The following is a 13337-nucleotide window of genomic DNA, read 5'->3' as shown; positions in this document are numbered from 1 at the left end:
AAGCATGCAATATTGCAAGTAGATAAATGGGTACCACATAGGTGGGGAAAAACTAGCTGCGTTCATGTGTGCGGAGAGCAGAAGCTGGTGCTGGACCTGGCTGGATGTGAGGTATTGCAACATGAGGCAAGGCAAGACCAGTGGAGGAGCCTGGAAGAGCCATCAACCCAAGTGCTGCTAGTTTGCTCCCTGCAGTGTACCAAGAGTAGGCATGCAAACACCAAACAGAATGAACTAGCAATCTAGGACTGCATTGTGTCAGGCATGTGTAGATTTCCATGTCATTGTATGCCATATGTTAAATAAATAAATGTACATTATACTTTCTGTGGGATGTGGTGGAAGGAAGAGATTTATACTCTATATAGTAATATAATGGAACAAAGGAAAATAGGAGGAGGAAGGTGTGTTGAATATGTTCGCTGCCTTGAGTTATTTGTAAAAATAATAAAGACGGGATACAAAATAAAATAAAATAAAATAAAATAAAATAAAATAAAATAAAATAATAAAATAAAATAATAAAATAAAATAAAATAAAATAAAATAAAATAAAATAAAATAAAATAAAATAAAATAAAATAAAATAATAAAATAAAATAAAATAAAATAAAATAAAATAAAATAAAATAAAATAAAATAAAATAAAATAAAATAAATAAAATAAAATAAAATAAAATAAAATAAAATAAAATAATAAAATAAAATAAAATAAAATAAAATAAAATAAAATAAAATACGGAGGTCAGAAGGATATTGCAGACACTCAACCAGTATCATTAAAGGAATGTTGTGTGGCATGACCAGCTTTCACTCTGAGGAACAGCTAAGTACATTGGAGATCATGGAAGCTGAAATCTAAGGACTGCTATTATATTGACCCATATCCACTTTAGGAGGTACCATCACCTAGAGCCTGAATTGGATGCCATTCCTTTTAGTTCTACAGACTCTGTTATTCCTAATCGTAATCAACACATCAGCCACTGAATCCTAAAATGTGGTTATTACTATGTGGAGAAGGAATGAGCTGACTGACAAGGGATCATTCATTTGGAAGTTCTAACTTTCAAGCAGCAGCGACCTCTCGCTACTGTGAACCTCCAGTGAGTGCCAAATATGTCTAGAAGGGACTAAGCTGCCTGAAGAAAACCCATGGCAAGAAAGTCAAGTTTGTTGGAAACAACATTTAGACAATCTGTTTTGGGTCTTCTTTCCAGAAACCTTGAATAAATGGCTTCTTTAGATGCCTTGATCCTTTTCTGGGTCTCAAAATCACGCAGTGAGTTTCTATGAGGGAAAGTAGCCTTGAACTTTGGATTTCCCTTACCATCCCGTCTTGATTAGGTGAGTTTCCTACAAGCTGAGTTTGAGGGCTGTTAATTTTATGTTGATGGAACAATAATGCAAACAAGATTGCCTTGCCTTCATCCAGGAGGGCTTTTCCCAGTTAGTCTATAGCCCTGAAGTTTCCTGGTGATTGCCCACCATTTCTGACTTCATTTAGCTTGTCTGAAATCAACCAAAGTTACCTAGATGGGTAATACAAAAACACACATTAATCTGACTAATCAGACAGCAGACAAGAAAGATGACACTAATTTCATGATTAGATGTTTCTGTGCACATGGTGGAGCATAGAGTTCATGGATTCCTTTTTGCCAGAATTATTCACCATATGTGCCCAACCTCGATCGCTATAATTCTTAACCCCAAAACCATCCTCTTTTCAAAGCCACGAGGTTCTCAGTTATTCAAAAGAAATTAGACTGAGAGTCTGAAGCGAAGATCAGCCAAGCAGGTCGCATTGGGAGGAGAATACGGTTCCGGCATAGCCAAAATACGGTTTGTACAAGACCTCTTTCCTCTTCCGTACAGAGTGAGTAGCCGAGCTCCTCCAAAAGAGCTTGCTCTGCCCACCTCCGGAGGACCTTGCTGCCGAATCAAGCGTTCGCGCTCGGTCGCTTGGTTTGGCTCACCAAGTGATTCCCAAAGATTCCTTCCGGCAAACCTCGCCCAGCGCCGGTAGGATCTCGGCCGCCTCTCGCGCGCAAAACCCACCTGCTGCTCGCCGAGGAAAGAGGGAGGACGCCTGCGAGCGCCCCCGGGTCCCCTGCGGGAGTGGCGCGCCGTTTCCCGTGCCTTTACTTCCCCCAGTCCAGTTCCTTTTGACCACCTCACCATCCCGCTGAGTGGGCTGAGGGACGCCTCGAAGTAAACGGGAGGGCTGACCTGACTGAACGAAAGAGGTCTGAGGGCGGAGTGGATACCTCCACCGGTGACAGATGGTCCGCCTGCCTTCCAGCAGGAACGTTTTGGGTGGCATTGATACAGTCATCCCCACCATCGGAAGTGCAGAACTTTCTTGGGAAAACTTTTTTTTTATTATTATTTCATGCGTCAGATTCATATGGCATTTCAGTAATAGCCATGAATATTATCCTCATTCAGTTTACTGTCTTACTTGCTGAAAACTCCGTATAACTACTGTTTGAAGGATCGAGAGCCAGGTAGATAGCTAGTTGACTTAGGATACCACAGTTAGGAAAATTGCATTCAATTGGTTATCTTCAAAGGGACCCTAGAGTAATCGGGGTCAAATTGGGATAATTTGAGGATTTTGAAATTTGTTAGAAGGCTTGGAGTTAAATGTATGGGTTTTGCAAGTAAAGGCAGCTACAGATCACAGAAATGGGTATAGCATTCAGTTAAGAACAGGAAAGAGGATTCCTAGATTAAAGTACTACACAATAGTATTGAAAAAATATTTTAAAATAATATGAATAACAGAATCATAAAGGATTTTGTTGGGTTTGTTAGGGAAATAGGGATTAAACAGACTTATTCAAAATGAAGATTCAAAATGGAAAAGCAGAAATATAAATCAAAGTAAATATATATTGTCATCTATTTTATAAATAATCCTAACAGATTTTAAAATATGTTGATTACACCTTATTTATCTATTTGTTTTATGGCACCTTCATATAGAAAATTATGTTTGTAGGGTACGAAATTACATTTTATTGTGTTTATAAACTAGGTATTTTGCCTTCAAGCCTAGGTGAATTAGATAATTATTCAGCCATTTTTAATAATGAAATCTTGTCCAAAGCTACTCACATGGAAAAATTACTAAGTTTGAAATGTTTGTTTTAGGACTGATGTTTAAAATTTTCAAGTGCGTTTTCCCATACCCTGTTTCCAATTAGACCACTTGTTTAAAGAAAGACAAATATTTTCCCTATTCACTCTCTGCTATTGTGGAGCTAAAATACACCTGTGACATACATTTGCTTGCAAAAATGCACTATATTTGCAATTCTCAGCTCTGCAGGAAGCTTTCATCAATACTATAAGGCAGTTTTACATGATCAGCAGAAAAGCCCCTTTTACAAGCTGAGTAAACATCTTTGTTTGGAACAGCACATTTCATTTTAATTAAATGGATACTCCCCTAAATGAAAAAAAAATTCATTTCATAATCTGTTTCTAGTAATTGATCACAAAATAAAGTGAGGTACCAAACTAGATTTTAATACAGATGTAGTTTTTCTAATAACATTTTATTTAGGACGGCTATTTTTAAGAGAAAAGCAGATGAAGGAAGGGAGTTATCTTTCCTGCACATAGGTAAAGGTAAAGGTTCCCCCGCACATGCGTGCTAGTTGTTTCTGACTCTAGGAGCCGGTGCTCATCTCCGTTTCAAAGCTGAAGAGCCAGCGCTTGTCCGAGGACATCTCCGTGGTCATGTGGCCAGCATGACTAGACGCCAAAGGCGCACGGAACGCTGTTACCTTCCCACCGTAGTGGCCCCTAATTTTCTACTTGCATTTTTACGTGCTTTCGAACTGCTAGGTTGGCAGAAGCTGGGATGAGTAACAGGCGCTCACTCTGTTACACGGCACTCGGGATTCGACCAGCCAAACTGCCGACCTTCTGATTGACAAGCTCAGCGTCCTAACCCACTGAGCCACCACGTCCCTTTCTTCCTGCACGTACAGTATGTTTAATTTGCCTTCCACTTTCCTCTGATGTATAAGTAAACAAATGCTTGGAATCCCTACTGAGAAAACTATCTGAAAGGTGATTTGAAAAATAAAAATGAGCAATGGGATTAAGCATTAATCACCTCTCTACCTTAATTCTTCCCTTTTTCCTTTACTATATAATTGGAGCACATCTGGGAACTTCATTATTCATACTTTCATGTAACTTGTAATCTTCCCCTAGAACTTAACAAATGATTTGTTAAAAGGCTGTATATAAAAAAATGACTCTCTAAAGGGTTTTTCTTGAATGTTCATTTTGTCTTTCCAATAAAAGTCTTAGTTATTAAAAGAGTTTCCAATGGCAACAATATACAATAAAAATTCTTTTTAAAAATATTTATTTATATACAGTATTTTATGTATTACAAATATTGTAACACATAATCAAGTGTTCAAAATTTTGTGAACGATTGCACAAAATATACATTAGTCTATTATAGTTAACCTTCTACACAACATATGCTTTCTAAAATATGCAGCTTTTTCATGCATTTTCCTCTTAAGGAGTGCATAGCATTTCAAATTACACTTTAATCCCTGCAAAGTATGGAAACTATCATTTATTTTTCCATAAATTCTTGTAAATATAAAATAATGTCAAAATGCTTTATAAGAAATTACCACATGCAGTCATAGTAATAAAAAGTATGCTAGAAAAGAAAAATAAGAAATAGGTTATGGATTTCAAAATTTTAATAAAATATCACAAATATTACAATGCAGAATGGGATTACTCTTGAGGAACAATTAGTGATGTCAGTGGAAGTGCTGATAAACTGCAAAGTTTTGATATAACCCCAGGACTAGGCACGTGTTAGGGGGTTAAAAAGGTAAAGTTTCCCCCGCACATGCGTGCTAGTCGTTTCCGACTCTAGGGGCCGGTGCTCATCTCCGTTTCAAAGCCGAAGAGCCAGAGCTTGTCCGAGGATGTCTCTGTGGTCATGTGGCCGGCATGACTAGATGCCAAAGGCTCATGGAACGCTGCTACCTTCCCACCGTAGTGGTCCCTATTTTTCTACTTGCATTTTTACGTGCTTTCGAACTGCTAGGTTGGCAGAAGCTGGGACCTGTAACAGGCGCTCACTCTGTTACGCGGCACTCGGGATTCGACCCGCCAAACTGCCAACCATCTGATCGACAAGCTCAGCATCCTAACCCACTGAGCCACCATGTCCCTGTTAGGTGGTTAATGTTGGCTAATTACATAAATGAGATCAGAAGGCGTATAGCACTTGGAAGAACTGCAATGTCTGGCATGAATAATATCTGGAAGAGTAAAGAGAGACCCTCACAGCCAATGCAGATTAGTTAACACAATACTTTTTCTGATTGCTATTTATGACTGCAAAACTTGGCAGATAGGAGAAGGGTGGAAGCCTTTGAACTGGTGATGGAGGCAACTAGTACACATACTGTAGACTGCAAAAATAACAAAGAAGTCCTAGACTGAACCTCACCTAAAATATCACTTGAAGTCAAGATCTCCAAACAGAAGTTGTCATACTTTCGTCATGTCATGCAAGCTGACTCACTCGAAAAATCTGTCATGCTGGGAGTGATCAGCGGAAAAATGAGAAGGGGCCATCTTAGTATCTGTTGGCTTGACACCATAAAGAATGACTCTGGGATGACCATGGCAGATCTGAACGAGGTGATGCAAGATAAAGAGATATAGAGAATGCTGATCCATAGAGTGGCTGAGGGTCGAACACAACTGAATGACTGATCATGGTGAATTACATAAATATTTCACATGCCTGAATAGAAGTACTTTACTGTAAAGTGAATTAAGTCTTCCATATGTGTCAAAAATTAATATGCCCCCTTTTTACATATGCATATTTAAATTGAGAAAATATAAATCTGATCATAAGAAAGAACAGAATCTTGGTTTGCATGCAATCATAAAAATTTTAATTCCACTGGCATGAACAGTCCGTAGGTTCCTGCACGACATACAGAATTTCAGTGCCATTTCCAGAGCAATAAAGTGGCACTGTTAGATTCTGAACTCCATTTTCACGGCAGCATTTGCAGAACCTTAAGTGGCTATCAATGTTGACATTAAAAATTGTAGCAGAGGGGCATTTCCCATCACAAGAAGCCACACTTATCTGTTGGAGACAGGAAGGAGAAGGATGTCATTGATAGTTTCAAATTTTATCATTTAATTTATTGAAAGCTGCAGTCATTAATATATTTTAAAAATTTGGAAATTCATCATCTTGCTGAATCTTTGGTGTGTTCAGGTCTCCTGCAATAGGCCCATGGTCTATTCACTATCAGCCAGCTTACTTCCTCTGCCAATTTCCTTTTTATGATAGCTTTGCCATTTAATTCTCAAAACAAGACATTTGTGCACTATTATGAAACATATTGTATGCTAATATTACTTTAATATATGTATTAGTGTGCTGCCTAAATGCATCCATGCCTGTCATGGAAGGAGAGAAAGCAATATTAATAAATAAAAGGACATCTCCAGTTCAAGGCAGCAAGCTTAATATTCCTGCATACCCATATCCATGGACATTAGATGAGGTAATATGCTCAAACAAATACTTATTCTTGTGCATGCATATCCCTTCTTATGGAAAATGGTGTCGCTGTTGGTTCTATTAGACCTCTTAGTGGTATCCAATATCATCTACCATTAAACCATTCAGGGGTATTCACAAGGGTTTGAAGTAGGGAAGATACTATTTGATGGTGATTATACTCTTACTTGAGTAGGTGGTTCTAGTCTATGGTGCTTGGGGCAGACAAATTTGAACCCATGGAACCCCTATGCAGAGTCCTCCAAAGCCCAGACTTCTTCCCTTGCTATTTAACATTTAGATTAAAGCTATGAAAGATATCACCCACTGATCTGGGTGTAATGCTGATAATATGTTGATGACTCCTGGTTTCTGCATCACCATCCAAGAGATACTGAATAACAGAAAAGAATTGTAGTTGGAAGGGACCTCGGAGGACAGGAAATCCTATACCATTTCAAACAAATGGTTGTCCAATCTCTTCTTAAAAACTTCTAGTTTTGGAGTATTCACAACTTCTGGAAGCAAGTTGTTCCACTGATTAATTGTTTTAGCTGTCAGGAAATTTCTCCTTAGTTCTAGGTTGTTTCTCTCTTTGATTAGTTTCCCTACATTCCTTCTTGTCCTACCTTCAGGCGCCTTGGAGAATAGCTTGACTCCCTCTTCTTTGTGGCAACCCCTGAGATATTAGAACACTGCTATCATGTCACCCCTTATTTTCATTAAACTAGACATACCCAATTCCAGCAACTGTTCTTTATATGTTTTAGCCTCCAGTCCTCTGATCATCTTTGTTGGTCTTTTCTGCACTCTTTCTAGAGTCTCAACATCTTTTTTACATCATGGGGACCAAAAGTGGAGACAGTATTTCAAGTGTGGTCTTACCAAAGCATTATAAAGTGATATTAACACTTCATGTGATCTTGATTCTGTCCTTCTGTTAATGCAGCCTAGCACTGTGTTGGCTTATATGGAGCTGCAGCACACTGCTGGCTCATATTTAAGTGATTGTCCATTAGGATTCACAGTTAGTACTATTGAGCCAGAGTTACTACTATTGAGCCAACCTCATGCCCTGTTCCCCAATAGGCTGAACTACTGTGATACACATAGTCCTGCCTTTGGAGATAACTTAGAGGTTATGCTGGTGTAAATACAACAACTTGATTATTGGCAGAACAAGTCCCCTCAATATTAATTCAACTCAAGTCTTACTTGGGTTATCAGTAGGCTTTGGTATCCAAATTAAAGAACTTGTCATTTCCTAATTAGGAGAGGCAATTCTATTTTGCACTAGTCATCTGGTTTGAGATGTCTCCAAACAGATGAAGTCAGCATTTAAATAATGTTAGGGTAAAAGTAATTAAACTGAAAATTCTTTGTATGAGTAGGAGGATATTATTAGGGAGAGAGATTTTCCAGATGTCAAAACAGTAACAGGACTTGCATGTATGTTTACCACACTAATTACAAGCATGTTTTAGCAGCTGTTATGCTCTAAGGCTGGGAGAAAGTGACTAGAGACAATGGCAAACCACTTCTAAAAAATCTTGCCAACAAAACTGCAGGAACTTGTCCAGGCAGTCTCTGTTATGTATATATCTATATAGAAAATGTTCACAGAGATAGCCACTGACACCACCAGGTGGCAGGGTGCCCTGTCAGGATTGGCAGGGCAGTCTTTGGCGGGAAATCCGGACAATGGGATTGGTTCCAAGTATACTTGGCTAGGTATATAAGAGGGGCAGTTGCCCCTTTGTTTGCCAAGTCTGTGCTACATCAATAAAGGAAGTTATGCTGAACCCTGTTGTCCTGCGTCGTCCATCTTGGCCATGCGGTCCTGAACCCACGATCTAACAGTCTCCAAGACTCAAACAAGACTGAATGAAAGAAAAAAAAGTGCTCCTATACTGTATATATGAAGTATTCCCCAAATTAGGCATTTATACTTACAGGACTTTGGCTTATGCAGTCTTCTTTTCTTACAGTAGTTCTAACCATTATTTTCTGGCAAATCCTTTCCTCTCTTTTACCTGATAAAGCATAAAATATGAAGATAATAATCAAGACATTTTAACTACATCTTTAGTTAGAGCTCTTTTGCTTTGTGTCATTATCTGAATATGCACTGAAGTGTCTAATCCTCCATAATCAATTTGTGAAGCTTTGTTTTGTTCATAATAGGAGAATATCTCATAGCTGTTTATGCACATCCATTTATAGTTCAAGTTATTTTCCTATTCCCTTCCTAATGGAACACCTAGACATGAAGGCTGTACAGCAACTGGATTTAAAATAGGTTCAACAAGCATATTCAATAAGTGTTAAGGAGGTTATAGACAAATCAAAATGTGTATAAAAGTTAAGAACATGGAGTGCTTAGTATTGGCAGTTCTATCACTATCTCATTTATCTGGTTCCCTTGGGCAGCTAATTTAGAATTTCTATCAGATCTCTGAATTGACTGGAGGATTTCCAAGAGATGCAGCAAAGATGCAGTCCTTTTGTGTGACGCATCACACATAGTCATCAAAAAAACCTACTCTTTAAGTAATAGCACAGCCAATGGGAAGAAAGTATCTGCAGAAAATACTCTGCAATCTGAATTAGACTGCATCCCAAATTATAGCAAGCATAACGTGCAAAGGCAGAATGGTTTCCAGTTTCATTGCACAGACAACATAACACAACATTAAAACTTGCCCATTATCCCTAGTTTCCTATTTCTTCAATTTAATTTCAATTCAGCCGTAATATTATTACAAGTATAATTAATAGTCTCCTTCATTGTCATAATTCATCACTCAGAATCCTTTTTGTAAATAACCCCATCATACTGTAGAAAATTAAGAAGGGCATTCTGATTTTCAAGCTCCATTTCTAGAAAGATTAGATTGGCTTATTTGATACAGCTTTTAGACTGTTCTGCTGTTACTAATATCTTCTTTGCGTAGATTTCCCTGATGTATTATAATGTATGTATTCTATCAATATTAGTTAAGATTTGCTTCTAAATGTTATATTGTTTTATGAATTCATTGTAAGCTACTTTGAACACTGGAGAACAATTCAATCGATAGAGGGAAAACAACAGCAGAAATTTAACATCCCAATAAAAGTCACAAAATGGGTGTTGCGCACATCATCAATTCTACTACAAATACATTTTTGCTCCTTTTCTGGACATGTTTAATGCTTGCATTATATCCACAGAAATGTTTACAAAATCAGATTCATAAAACTTATCTATATATATATTGTTATACTTATAGAGGCAATCAATCTCTGGATCACTATCTAATGTAATATATCTATGTATATCAACATTTTTTTAAAAAAGAAAATAAAATACATTTATTAAAAATAGTAATACCTGGTTCACAATTAATACTATCAGTAGAGACTACAGGGCTAATGGCAAAGGGTAATACACCCCGTCCAGAACCTGGCAGAATTATTGGGAATATAAGTTTCTTGTAATACGCAAAAACATTTTTACATAAACAGCATTGCATTAATTCTTACACTGCCAACTGCTAATATTTTTTAAGGAAGCTGTTCTTTTTTTATAAAAATAAATAAGTGTTCTTATTTTTCTAAATCAATTATTTCCCTGTGTTTTAATATCCATGTGGATAATAAGGTCATTATATTTACATGTGAAAAAAGAAACCTGGAACATTATTTGGCAAGGTAAGAATTAAACATATGAACTCACTCAGCATGCATATAATCATTCAGCTTTTCAAATAAAGATTATTCATTACCATTAAAACCCAAGGAATTTTAAGCTGTACTTGTTGCTCACTTATACTCCTTAACCATTAAAAGCACATGCTTTTAGTTTGTTCTAAAAAAAATCTCTATTAGTATATAAAACAGCATTTAACATTGTTTTTTTAAAGCTAATTCAGCAAACAGTTCTGAAGAGAACAATTAAAGCCTAAATATTTGGCTGAGGTAAAAATTGTTTTAGAAAACAGTAAAGAAAAAATATTCTACCCATCAAGGGCTGGCTTTTACTTGATTTACTTCATTTGTATAAAATATTGGTGGGGGGAGAGATAGTTATGGTCTTCATGAGATGCTATTAACCTTCAAATATCAATTTAGTGACATAATTATCAATATTTTCCTTGTCATTGTACTACTCACAATAGCAACTTTTTTTGGTAAAGGAATTTCTAGATTTAAGACATAATTTGAAGGAAGAGATATTTTCAAATTAGTGTGTGTGTGTCTGTGTGTGTGTGTGTGTGTGTGTGTGTAGCAGGTTCCAGAATATTCTGGAAAAATTGGAGAGACATACAGTATTTGCAGATTTCTTCTTCTCTCTGACACTATACCACTGGGCAGTACCATTTAATGGCAATGCAGAGTGCAAGAGAACATTTAGCAAAATATGAAAGATGATAAAGGAATTGCTTGTGGTACGATGTTTCCTTGATGAGCTATCTTTTTCTGCAAGTGTTTCATCAGAGCCAGTGTGGTACAGTGGTTAAAGTGTTAGATTTGCACCCAGGAGACCAGGCTTCTGTCCTTTCTTGTACACCGGGTAAATTTCTGTCCAATCTATGTCACAGGGGTATTGTATGAAAATGGAGAGAGGAGGTGTTATACACACTGCCGTCAACTTCTAAACAGAAGACAGGAGAGCTAAGAACTAACTGTATTATTTTATGGACATCTATTGTAAAGAAATACTAGAGAAAAAATTCATTACTTGTAAAAGCAATACTACGGCAGCAGAGAGATTCTTTTTACTAAATCTGTCACGTGAAGGCTACGCTCATCCTCTGTTGGGAATAATTCAATTTTAATTTACATTGACCATGGATTCAATGACTTAGATAGCCCCATAAGCCTCTTTCAACATTAGAACTGAAAGTGTTTGCTGACAGACAGTGTTTGGATTGGAATTAGAGGAAGGATCCAAAGATAAGAGCTCTTTTTTCCAGCAAGAGTTTATTTTGTTCTTTTCCTCCACATAATCCCTTAGAATGACTCCTGATCTTGACATTAAATCAATGTTTCTTAACCTTAGCAACTCTAAGATATATGGATTTCAACTCCCAGAATTCCTCAGTCAGTATGGCTGGTTGAGGAAATTTGGGAGTTGAAGTCCACACATCTTAAAGTTGCTGAAGTTGAAAAACATTGCTTTAAATGTTGGGTAAGTTATGTAGTATGTGGATATGAATTTATGGAAATCAGAATCTCTTTGTACAGCCTTTTTGTATCCCAGAGACATACAAAGAGAGCTACACAATAGAGACTTTTCAGCATGTTTTAAAAAGTACTAGAGAGAGTTACAGTATTCTAGAAGATACTAGATACACACACCACTGATTGACAAGATCTCATCCTGATTTGTTGAGCTGCAACGTGAAGGATTTCCCAAAGAATAAAAGTAAAAGATATAAAGGAGACTTGTTTGAGAAAAACATTTTTGAAGTGCTACAGCAGTCTTTTTCTTTGTTTGGTGCTTCTTATTCAGGTATATTTTATCCTGGTTTCTTTGTTGAATTTTCAAGTAAGGCTAGGAGAAGGTAACTTTTTTGCTGGCAATATTGTATTATGAACAAAAGAAACTCATTATAAAAACATGTTTCTTCCAGTTCAAGTAGAAAATTCCAGCTTTAGCTGGAATCCAAAGAACCATCCTGGGTTGGATGGACTTTTACTATCTCTAATAAAATATCCAAATTCCACCATTGTGAAAAGTAATCATGCTTACATTTAAATTCTCATTTAAACTGAGGCTTTGAGAAGTAAGATTATCAGAAAATAATCCTTGATATATTTTTTGAGTGGAATATTTATCACTATCCTGAATGTGAAAATTCATGACTTTTTAGAGCTGACCAGTAACAGTACAATTACTGAAATTACAGTATTCAAAAAATAATACATTTTCATATTTAATGTTTTATGTAATGTCTCAAAAGTGCAATTATCCCTTTTTATATAAGTGTTTTATATAATTTTCTCATGTAATCTTCTTATGGTTGTACTTAATGTATTTCTATAGAACATAGGTCAGTGACTACTATCATCTGATTTTCTTTTGCATTGATCAACCTAAATAAAATATTCATATTTTCCCATTTTCTTATAATCATATGTGGATTAACAAACTAAAGAAAAATCCTATTAATAAATTGGATAACCTTTGTTTTCTAAAGATGTTCAAAACAGTTTTTAGCCATATATATATTATTTTGGGGAAACTGGTTATATACCAGAAAGAAAAAGTTAAAACACCAATTTTAATTTTAACATCACCATGTTAGCAGCCATATAAAGCCAGGCTTGTCAATTACTTTTGTTAAGGACTGGACACATATGACATGATTCAGAGACAGCATGCTATTTTGTTTTCATATGTCTCCTTAAAGAGGTTAAGAATGCACGTAGCTGTCCAAACCCAAAGCCATACCAACATGGAACTAGCACACAATATAGCTGTCTTCACTTACAGGTCTTGCAGCAGCCATTGTGATAGGTCTGCACAGAGCCTCCATTCTAGGAAAATTAAAAAGGAATATTTCAAAAAAGACTGTGCTCAAAGAAACATTTTGAGGTATAAGGATACTGCAATGCATATAAACAACAAGAAAAGGCCAGATATCCAATCCAAATTGCAAATATTTAACTATTTTAATTAAGGGAACATTTTACAAGAAGGGACAATCCACTATGAATCTTTCAGTTCTTTTAAGATATAATTCATGAATGAGAGACCTCC

At 36.4% G+C, this 13337-nt stretch overlaps 1 protein-coding gene across 1 annotated transcript in view; it reads right to left on the bottom strand.

Annotated features, from left to right (window-relative positions):
- Nucleotides 1–5965: 5965 nt before the first annotated feature.
- OTOGL (otogelin like) overlaps nucleotides 5966–13337 on the bottom strand; it is a gene marked incomplete at both ends in the record, with an annotated part of 101193 nt that continues 93821 nt past the window's right edge. The window contains 4 exons of the mRNA XM_083365354.1: nucleotides 5966–6166; nucleotides 8543–8622; nucleotides 9963–10034; nucleotides 13069–13114. Of these exons, the coding sequence (XP_083221480.1) occupies nucleotides 5966–6166; nucleotides 8543–8622; nucleotides 9963–10034; nucleotides 13069–13114 (399 nt within the window). The remainder of the gene's footprint in view (nucleotides 6167–8542; nucleotides 8623–9962; nucleotides 10035–13068; nucleotides 13115–13337) is intronic.

Source organism: Vipera ursinii, assembly GCF_947247035.1.
Source record: "Vipera ursinii genome assembly, chromosome: 6".
In the NCBI taxonomy this organism is placed as follows: domain Eukaryota; kingdom Metazoa; phylum Chordata; class Lepidosauria; order Squamata; family Viperidae; genus Vipera; species Vipera ursinii.
This window is presented reverse-complemented; position numbering and strand designations above follow the sequence as displayed.